At 42.7% G+C, this 11,367-nt stretch overlaps 1 protein-coding gene across 1 annotated transcript in view; it reads right to left on the reverse strand.

Moving 5' to 3' along the window:
* The window catches only part of LOC119735679 (4-hydroxy-2-oxoglutarate aldolase, mitochondrial-like), a 23,617-nt gene extending 13,381 nt beyond the window's left edge, over window positions 1-10,236 (reverse strand). Inside the window, exons 1-2 of the mRNA XM_038209532.1 lie at window positions 9,952-10,236; window positions 5,433-5,561 (exon numbers count right to left, since the gene is read on the reverse strand). Of these exons, the coding sequence (XP_038065460.1) occupies window positions 5,433-5,561; window positions 9,952-10,192 (370 nt within the window). The 5' untranslated portion in view covers window positions 10,193-10,236. The remainder of the gene's footprint in view (window positions 1-5,432; window positions 5,562-9,951) is intronic.
* Between the last annotated feature and the right edge of the window lie 1,131 nt (window positions 10,237-11,367).

The raw sequence follows: 11,367 nt of genomic DNA on the forward strand, positions 1-11,367 counted from the left end.
AATATTGACTACTGAGAAGGTTGACTTTTGTTCATGGCTAGAAATCACTGTCGCTGGTAATGCAGGGCTCGAATTTCATGAAAAGAAAAAAGTACTAGACAGCAGGTCTAGTAACTGAAGGAATCTTACTGGACCTGAACTATTTTTACAAGACCTGTGTCATAAATAAGAAAAAACAACATTTTGCACTACATGTATGTGACAGGAATACAACAAAATGCTATTTACGAGTCACCCGTTTCGTGTGTGCACTTGGCTAGTTCCCCAGGAAAATTAGTCTTTCTCTTGCCAGCAGGCACAGCAGTCCTTAATTTAAAGAAAATCAAGGAGAGCTATAAATCGCTCTCCTCAAATCTTTGAGGAGAACAAATGGATTTTAAGGAGAGCGATTTGCTCTCCTTAATATCCACAGATAAACAGCGTGAAACGACGGTAAACATTGTTTTTGTTTTGAATATCAGGATTTATTCAAGGGGCTGCATTTTTATTAGTTTTTGCATAATAATATGCTCAAGTGGCGTAACTTGTTTCGTTTTTGTAACCGTAAGACAAGGTAAAATTAATATAAAAAAAACCCTAACTAAATGGAGATTAATAAAAGGTTTGACTTCTGCTATACGCTTTCATTTTACTTTGAATACAATCGTCAGTTGGTTCATCACTTAATTATACTTGAAAAATGGATTTAATAAACGGCACATAAACATGATAAAGCAACTGAATATTTGTTTTCAGATTCGTTAAAATTATATAAAATTTTCAGCCTGAACTATTTCCATTGCAGCTACGAAAGCTATACAATAAGGGCCTGAAAAATGACAAAAACTTGCCTTAAGTGTTATCTAAAATATTTGAAGTCGATAATCTTAAAAATAATGAAAAATGCAGGTCAATTATACCATATTATGCTAGTCACGACAAGAAACTGGCTAACAATGTCTGAACTTCGCTTGGTACGAGCGTGCCATGATGCACTGTGTGTTGTGGACCGGCAATGGGCCGGCAATGAGCTTCGTTTTACGGAGGGGGATTTTGGTGAAACACGCTGCATCATTTCACTTCATATACCAGTAGTACTTCCTCAAAATAAATTCATGAACAAGGGAAATACATACACAGACAAGAGAGATCAAGTTCTGTGAATATAAGTTTGCAAAGATCGTCTTTCTCCATCGATGTTTTCTTGGCATTTTTATGTCTAGGGGGGCCTATTCCGTCCGGCCTGCATGCAAAACACTGTGTACTGCTGCAGCGTGCATGAACCGCGCGCGACTATTGCATTGACTGGTTACCGCATTTCCATCATGCCTTCTTTGGCCCTTAGTGCGCGGCACTGCGGGAACCAGTCACTGCTGCAGTAGCACGTACGGGCCCACGTGTTTTCGTACATCGATGCAGGTCTGTATGTACGTACATCTGCAACTGGCATGATGGCGCGTTGGCCAGGCAGCTTCGTTGCGTTTTCGGCACGCGGCACAGGGACTTTTGAGTCGTAGCGATGCTGGGGGATTTCACATGTTTGCATTTGCAATAAAATAAAGTTACATTCATGACACACAAAAGGTAAAGCTTTGAAGAGTTCGTTTTATTTTCTTGAATCACATCTGAAAAACAAGGAACGTGCACATGTTTTTAAGTAGCCCGCCGGGCGAGTTGAGAAGTGGTTTTTACTTGCCCGCAGCAGTTTTTACTAGACAATGTACGCCACGCTAGCGTTAAGGTCGAGCCCTGACCCATTATCCACAGAGCCAAGTCTCCTGTATAACGTCTGATATGTCTAGACATGCAGATATTATGCAAGCCGCAAGCCAGCCAATTGGAGTCGACTTTACTAAATCGTGACGTCATTTCATTCCCAAATCAGGACTGAATGGTTTGATTGGTCAATTCGAATGTAATACAACAACAGCCGGGCGCATATCGCGTAAATATGATACAGAGCGCGTGACACATGTTTTTTTACCATTGTCTATGACGCCCAACGGGTGAATGCATGACCGAAGAACGGACATAGGAAGCGCCCGCTGATTGGTCAAAATCGAGAGGTCAAGAGGCGGTTGTCAAATTAATCAGCGAATCTGCTCACTATCACAGACTATGGCATTCGCCATGGTCTATTACATAGACTAGTCATTTTGAAGACCCCCCCCCCCCTGCCCATCAATACTTTATTTAAACTGAAGACCACTTTCAAAGTACTGTACTGTAATCTCACTAGAATGAGAGTGGAAATGGCTAATGACGTGTATAATTATGAAATCATACCAACTGTTGTGCGCCAATGAGGAGCTAGCAAGTAGTATGGTTTCACTGTACATGTATAGTAAGTAAGTAAAGTCTGTCACGAGCCAAGGCAGCATTTATCTCTGATTTCAGTACCATGAAACGACTGAGGATACTTCCATTACCCCTGGATGGCATGCCAGTCCATCGCAGGTTACTCGCCAGCTAACGCAGGTACCCATTTATACTCCTGGGTGGAGAGCTCGGCAAGTTGGGATGAAGTGGCTTGCCCAAGGACAAAACATATGGCCAGTGGTGGCGCCAGACTTGGGGGGGGGGGGGCCAAAGGAAATAGTTTTGGGGGGCAGTCAAAATAAAATCTTTAGCCTGTGTACGGGTGCGCCTGCCCTTTGTCAATGGTCCGGAAATAAGCCACTAGAGTAATTTAGAAGTGCAGTCGTTTTTATGAATGAGAAATGTATCAAAGCGCAGAATAGTGTATAACAATTGTATTAAAAATGTACAAAGATGTTGGTTGCACACTATCTACGGCTGTATTTGCATGTGTTGCGTGTTTTGTCTACCAAAGTTCCTATATTTATAATGCTTTCATTGGCCCAAACTTCGTCCACATTTTATGAATCTTAACAGCATAAAATATCACATAATTAATTTATTTGTTTATAAAGTGTTGGGAGAAAACAGGGGGGCAAGGGAAAACCTGGGGGGCAAGGGAAAAACCTGCATGGGGGCAAGGGAAAAACCTGCATGGGGGCAAGGGAAAAACCTGCATCGGGGCAAGGGAAAAACCTGCATCGGGGCAAGGGAAAAACCTAGGGGGCAAGGGAAAAACTTGGGGGGCAAGGGAAAAACCTGGGGGGCAAGGGAAAAACCTGGGGGGCAAGCATGGCAAGGGACAAACCTGGGGGTAAAGGAAAAACCTGGGGGGCAAGGGAAAAACCTGGGGGGAAAAGGAAAAACCTGGGGGCAAGGGAAAAACCTGGGGGAAAATCCCCCCAGCCCCCCATAGTGCAGCCACTGCATATGGCCAGCAGCTGGATTCGAACCCATGACCCAAATAGATGATCCCAAATAGGAGTGGAGAGGCTAATCCTCCCTCGTCCTTGATTTTGCATGATTGGCCCCCATCGACTTAGTCTGGTTCCCTGACCTGACAATTATAAATTGTAGGTCAGGTAGCCGCCACGGCTAAAACTAGACATGATGGCCCTTTCTCAAAGCTCGGCTTCATTTCTGGTTTGGCTTTATCATTAAAAGCTTTTAATTTTCCAATCAAATTTAACCCCAAAACTTACTTGCTTCATATCATACAGTTTGATATTTTTGTAAGAAAACATTGACTGATGTTGAGCTGGAATCTGCAAAGTTAGGGACCCAAATAACAGGCGAAGCCGAAATTAGATGACGCCACGTTTTTTTAAATACCCCTTGGTAACCATTGTCAAATTCAAAATGGTACATGCGGCAGCAAATTAAACATGTTAGTCCCTCGTATGATCAGAGTGCATACTTGATGCACAAAGTCAGTTTTTTGGCAAAATACAATATAAGAACTCACTTTTCTTTTTTAATAAACATGGCAGGATTGGCAGGTAAATACAACCTTTTTTATACCCAGAAATACCCAGGTGCTATCGGAGAGAGTCGACGAAATGCAACCTGTTTATCTGCAAACACTGTGGTTCTAGTATCAGGCATGCAACTGGGAATTTAGAAAAAATCGAGAAAATTCCAAACAACACAAGACCTTGTACAGTGTTTTTTCAATTTGTAATGGCATTCATGAGAAGTAAAAAACGAGGAAATCAGCAAATCTGAGGAAAAGTTGCATGCCTGTAGTATGTATGGGAATTGATCTAGCTGAATGTCTTGATGAGCTATAACCTACCCTATCATCTGATTTCTGGATACAAATTCTGTGTTCAACAACGGGTATTGTTGACTGTAGCCGTGGATTTTTACCACAGCATGTCAATTTCAAGTATCAACTGGAGACCCTAAAGACCATCACAAGAGCAACACAAGAGCATCACAAGAACATCACAAGACCATCACAAGAACATCACAAGACCAACACAAGACCATCACAAGAGTTGAGGACCAACCAAAGACCATCACAAGACCACCGGAAGACCAACAAAGACCATCACAAGACCATCACAAGTGACAATACCATCACAAGACCAACACAAGACCATCACAAGACCAACACAAGAACATCACAAGACCAACACAAGACCATCACAAGACCAACACAAGACCATCACAAGACCATCACAAGACCAACAAAAGACCATCACAAGACCAACACAAGACCATCACAAGACCAACACAAGACCATCACAAGACCATCACAAGACCAACACAAGACCATCACAAGACCATCACAAGACCAACAAAAGACCATCACAAGACCATCACAAGTGACAAGACCATCACAAGACCAACACAAGACCATCACAAGACCATCACAAGACCAACACAAGACCATCACAAGACTAACACAAGACCATCACAAGACCAACAAAAGACTATCACAAGACCAACAAAAGACTATCACAAGACCTACACATGACCATCACAAGACCACCACATGACCATCCCAAGACCAACACAAGGCTTTTGTAAAAATGTTGTTTCCTTGGCAGCTTTCGTGGGTGACTTCCTTCGCCATGTTGGCTTTCTTGGCTTTCTCTGCAATCTTGGCTTTCTTGGCTTTATGGGGTTTCATTTCCAGTTCCTTCTTGGCCTTGTGATGGTCTTGTGGTGGTCTTGTGTCTCAATTCAAGTCACAAGCTATTAAAATGAACAGCAACAAAGGCATTCCTTCGTCATTGTTTGTGCCCTGTTACTTGTGGCTGGTCTTGTGAATGGTCTTGTGCTTGCTGAGAAAGCCATCTCGACATTGCACTTGCGCATGTCCAAACTCTCTTGAACAATGCATTTTATGGATAAACAAAACACATCCTAGCCCACTAGAAGACTAGCCCACAGCATCACATGGGTTTAAATCCAAATTTCGGTACCACATCTCATTGCTCACAAGAGATGTTGAATTGGCTGATTAGTCTTGTGTCTGGTCTTGTGTCTGGTCTTGACTACAACACTGTCAAAAATTTGACAAAGACTTTTAAAGATCTAAGAAGGAAAATGAGTGCTGTCAGCCACAGCTGAAGCCCTTTACTTACATTCACATCCAGAGCCAGCCAGAATAAGTTTATCTGCCGGAGTAGCCTGACGAACCCTTCGAACCATCTCAACGCGTTCCTCCTTGTTAAGAAAAACATATTCACCATTGGACCCTTGTACCACATAGCCTGTTAATCAAGTCAGATAAATTACAAAATTAATCAAAACCATTGTATCTGGTAAACAAGTTTTTTTGCCTTCAACCATGGCCCAATTTCATTGCGCTGCTTAACAGTTCGCAGAAAAGTTGTGCTTACCATAGCAGAACATCATGCTGCTGCTAAAGCACTATTCCCTGCCATGGATGTGCTAACGGTTGCATGCGCATGGCGATTTCTATTGTTACGTCACTGATTTAAACATTACCCACGATCCAATTCGGCAAAATATCCGCATGTTTTGTAAAGGCAAAGATCTGGTTTCGTGTGGAACATAGTCAACATTTATCGTTTTTCTTTACTATATTAGGTTTTTTTGTAAGGACATAATCTCAAGTATCATTGAGTACTATTGATAATGATTTGGGCATTTGACTTAAGTGAATTGGCGTATTCGCCAAAACATTTTTATCCCCGCGTGAGACACTTGCAAACAATGCAGTTTTGATCTGCAACTGTCCGGTTTAGTCCTGTACAAAAAGACATGATTTATTTCCCCTGAATATGAGTCTGTATGGAAAAATTTCGTTTTAACTTTAAAAATGAGAAATTTTACTATGAAATGATGTCACCTGGACCTAGCCCCACTTGTGTGGCAACGGTATTGCTGCGTTGTACCTTATGCCATATAACCATGCCGCCCAACCTACTGAGGCGAGTGTCATTTACTGGCGTACAAAACTGCACTCATTATGGCTGTATTCTATGATGTCTCAGCTCCAGAAAGATGCCTCGATTTTTCGAAAAATTGGATATAATCAAATCTAATCAACCTGCAGGGCAAAAGCTGAGACATCAGTTTCGCGCACCAATAAATGACACTTTTCTCAGTTGGTTGGTCGGCATGGATGCGTGGCATCAGCACAGCACAGCAATACCATTGTCACACTAGTTACTCGGACCATGGAAGTCCGCGAACATGAGCTTGTATAAAAAGTGATCCGGAACTGTCGTACTGATAGTAGGCCTGTCTAATAATATGAAGTTTGTCAACAAATAGGCTTGGCAACACTGCGGCGGCTGGTAATTGCGGCAGTGGGTAAAAGTAGTACAACTGAACAATGTCTTGACCCAAGACTAACAACTTATGGGACCATCCGACGGCAACCCGGGTTGACTCGGGACAGAGTTGACTTGGGATGGAGGTGACTTGGGACTTGGGACTTGGGACTTCAGCCCAAGTTGGTCTAGGAGTAGGACCGAATCAGAGTTGGGTGTCGGTCACTTCGCCAAATTTCCACTCCCCAACACTTCGCGTTACCACTTCGCCGAAGTGGGCCAAGTGGCAAATGGGCGAAGTGCCAATTCAGCATAGTAATTCGGCGAAGTGGAAATTCGGCGAAGGGATAATTCAGCGGGGTGGCGAAGTGGTTGTTGGCGAAGTGGAAATTCGGCAAAGTATACTGTAAAACCAGAGTTGCTTCAGCTTGGGACCAAGTTGACCTTTGACCAAATTGGGACCCAGTTGACTCGAAACCTAGCCTTCATGGGCTACGAGGTTGGAATCGCTGGAACAGAAACAATTCAAGTCCAAACCAATTGTTGCCAACTGTGCAGACACTGAGTGGAGGTCCCCTTGAGAACGAAGCAACACAAAAGGAACGGAAGTCCAAACTTTTATCTAGGCCTACCCTGTTGCCGGCTACGTGGATATGGAGTGGGAGTGCAGTGGAGCATGACGCATAGTTAGTGTATACACTGACATGACTGATAAGGTTTATTCAGGGCAATCTACCGTTACTCTGTAGCCGGCTACGAGGTGCATAGATTGAGTGGCGGGGTATTCTGCAATTGTGCCGGATGGCAGGACTCCCTTGCCTCCCGTCGTTAGGGAAGCAATGAAGGCGTCGTCCAACCTGGGCTAGGGCTGTTACGCCCCAACTATCGCATCGGTCCCAACTATAGTTGGGACTGTCCCAAGTATAGTGCGGCAGTTGGGTCGGCCCAACTATAGTTAGGACTGGAGTTGCGCCAGACGCTCTATACAGGGTGTTAATGTTCCGCGGCACTGGCACTATGTATTCGTCGTGCATGCATGCCGCAGGGCTGGCCGGCCACGTGGTACTGCCTAGTTGGATGAGTTGTCCAGCTGGGTTTTTCAGTCCAGCAACATGTTTTATGCCAAATTCAAAGATTGGCATGGCACAGCTAATATGGGCCCCACCCATAGCTAATTTCAATGGTTCCAAGTAAAGTCAGACGTATACTATATATACATGTATCAGACTGCTGTAGAAAAATGTTACGGTAGCTTTACAGCAAGTGAACTATAGTTAGGCACCGCAAAATTCAAAGATTGGCGGGGCCCAACTATCACCCATAGCTAATGTCAATGGTCCCAAGTAAAGTCGGACATGTATCAGAGCTGTAGTAGGGAATGTTTTATAATTATAGTCGTACATCAATGTAAACTATAGTTGGGACACCGCAAAATAAAAAGATTGCAGTGGCCCAACTATAGGCCCCACCCATAGCTAATTTCATTGGTCCCAAGTATAAAGTCAGACGTGTATCAGAGCTGTAGGCCTAGGGAATGTGTTTTAGTTGTATCCTCGATCCTCCTATTTCTGCGCAGATAAGGCTTTGCAACCAAGTAGCTTAAAAATAGCAAAGCAACCACTCTTGTCCTCAACAAAACTTATATGGTTGGCTTACGTTCATCCACCGTGCCGTATAACAAAGCGAAATCTCTTTATTTGTGGCAGCAAGCAGGGAATTCCAAAGCGTGCAGTTTTGGCGTTGTAGAAAAGAATCCTGCCTAATTCTCTGCAGGGGACGCTTCATGAAAAATCTGTGCTGTCCGGGCCATGTAACTCAATATATACATTTTTTTTTAATAACTTAGACTTGTTGGCTTTAGCATGTTTAGGAAAATATATTTTCTGAGCTTTTAAAACAAATTTTCTTTCTTTTTCCTTTCTTTTTTTCAATGCCAATACACTTTTTGTAATTTCAAGATTATTTTCAATATCCTATTTTTCGAGATTTATGCAAGCTAGGGCTTAAATTTACATATTTATATTTAAATACATTTTATACATATTGACCTATTAAATGTAGATCCCAATGATATTGTTATTCTGATCATCCCAATCAACGGACACAGTTTTTAAAGGGAATGTACATCATTGGCATTTGCTTTAATTTTCAGAAATGAACTATTTGAGGGGTTAGTATTTATATATCAAATTATTGTTACACTGACATGTTTGAAGTTTTGTGTTGGAAAATGCTGGAAAAACTAAGAAAAACAAAAATGTACGAGTAGTCTGGTTCCCTGACTCCACTGAAGATTAAATGGATTAATTTATCGATGCCGGAAAATTGTACGATAAGGGAACCAGTCTAGATGGCCTGCTGCACCCATTCAGAACATGCAACCAATAGCAAACAAAATTTGGACTGAAAAAAAAATGGTACATTTGGAGCAGTAGTTGAAAAATAGTTAGATTTTTCCAACGGTGGTCGGCCGACCACCGTTGGAAATGTATACAAAATTACCATTTTCTTGAAAGTGACTTCACACCACCAGGTGCCATAATTTTACAGGATGCTTTAGATTGTCATTTACCAACATCCTGTTGTGTATTTTGTAAAAACTTGGTAGTTTTATTTTTCGATGTTTGCAAATGTTGTATTTTCCCTTTAAGATGTCATGTCGGATTTTACAACTTATGACCACAAAAATTCCCAAAAAGTGTAAGAATTGTGTCTTATTTGTTGGACCGTAAGTGTTAATACACCCTTATAGAAACTGCAAATTCTTATTTTTGACACCTTAACTGACGATATTGGGAGACCAAGAAAGATCACCTTTCGGTCACATTTTCGACTTCTGCAGGCCCGGAAGCATCTGCCTGCATTTGTACTTAGTAATTAGCTGTAAAAAGCAGATTATTTTCACTTTTTGCCTAAATTCCCAGGAAAGCCTTCAATTTCCACATTTTTTTCAGCTGCTGGTTAAAGTTCGTTTATCAAAGAATAGGATCCCAGTGAAAGTTTGTCATTTTTTTAGGATGCACGCCTTACAAAATATAACTTAAAGGCGAGTGCGCAGAAATAGGAACGCGTAGCTTTAGGAGGTCTGACATCTGTAGTGACGATACATCAATGTAATTGTAAACTAATAATAATTATAATATACTAGTTGGGACACCACAAAATAAAAAGTTGGAGTGGCCCAACTATAGATGGGCCCCCTTGATGACTCCCAACTGTAGTTGGGCCAGCCCAACTGTGGAACTACAGTTGGGACCGTCCTAACTATAGTTGGGACGATCCCAACTATAGTTGGGACCGATACCATAGTTGGGGCGTAAAAAATAACAGGGCCATGGACTAAACTTAGCGAAATTCATACCACGCAATGGCATACTGTTCCACCGTTGGAGATTGTTCGTCAGTTCGTCATAGTTTACGTTCTCTTTTTCGTCAAAAGGGGTGACTATTGGTGGAAAGACACCGCTCAGGTCCACTTTCACACCGGTTGCCATGGTCCTAAGACCAGTTCGACTAATAAGGCATTGGGATATGGACGTCAACCTACGGCAGCGTAGGACCGGGACTTCAAAAACTAACTTCCTCACAAGTGCTGCTGCCATGATAACGCGACTTGCTGGCGTGGCCGGCCGGCTCGATCGAGGACATTACGCAACACAAGGGGGCGCTGTTCATGATACTCTGTATCTGTATCTGTATGGCTACGTTGCAGAAACCTATACATGAGAGATATGAGACCCATTATGTGGCACCAGGGTTTACAAGGTGCTGCGGCCACTGCCAGAAACACCGGGGCGAACCCCTTCTCTTAGCGACAAGTGTTACTGGGTTCTTTAACGTGCATTATACAACACACGGGACCTACGGCTTTGCGTCCAATCCGAAGGACGAAGCAATAGTGGTAAAGTGCCTTGCTCAAGAGCACAAGCACCATGTTCCCAAGGTCAGGATTCGAAGCCGTGTACCACAGCACACGAGTCGAACACCGTAACCATTGGACCACAGCACAGCATTGGACAAATCGTTGATCTCCATTACATCTTGCACAAACTTGATAGCTCAAGTTACGCCTTGGCCTTGCATCAAAACAGTGCATTTATAGCTTTTAAACTGTTTGTTTTCCATTTTCCTTTAAAAAATGTTATTAAATACATTTGGGCAGTTGGAAAGTTTGAAATAATAACTTTATAATCGGCGATGATCCAATGGCCATCCCACTTGGTAAAATGGGTGGTTGGTTATATCCATTCAGACTGAAGACTTGGGACAATGGGGCGTGTGCGCCCAGGTCCTCGGGAGCATTCGTGTACAAACCTTATGGGAGCAGTCGTGAAAAAGTTTAAGTACAAACAAAAGGGAACAAAAGGATCAGGTCCTCATGAGTAAAGTAAAAACGAGCTAGGTGTGAGGGATGTCTGAGTTGGTTTCTGCATTCCATAGGGGACGTTGAACAGTGAGAGGACCGGGTCCCCAATTTGGATTCGTGTACAAAACAACGTCTTTGTACATTTGTTATGATTTTGTTATACACCATTCTGCAGTTTAATACATCTCTCATAATCATTCATTAAAAACGACTGCACTTCTTGACTGCCCCCCCCCCCAAATATTTCATTGCCCCCATTTGCTAGTCTGAGTGAGCCAAATTCTGGAGATTCGCCCTGGTCTATGATAGACTACCCATTTGCTGCCCCCCCCCCCCCCAATTTTAGAGTCTGGCACCGCCATCGTTCGGACTTAAATATTGGCTCTCTTTACGTTTTCTGCATGTGCACTA

This window comes from Patiria miniata, unplaced genomic scaffold, assembly GCF_015706575.1.
Source record: "Patiria miniata isolate m_02_andy unplaced genomic scaffold, ASM1570657v1 HiC_scaffold_10, whole genome shotgun sequence".
NCBI lineage: Eukaryota > Metazoa > Echinodermata > Asteroidea > Valvatida > Asterinidae > Patiria > Patiria miniata.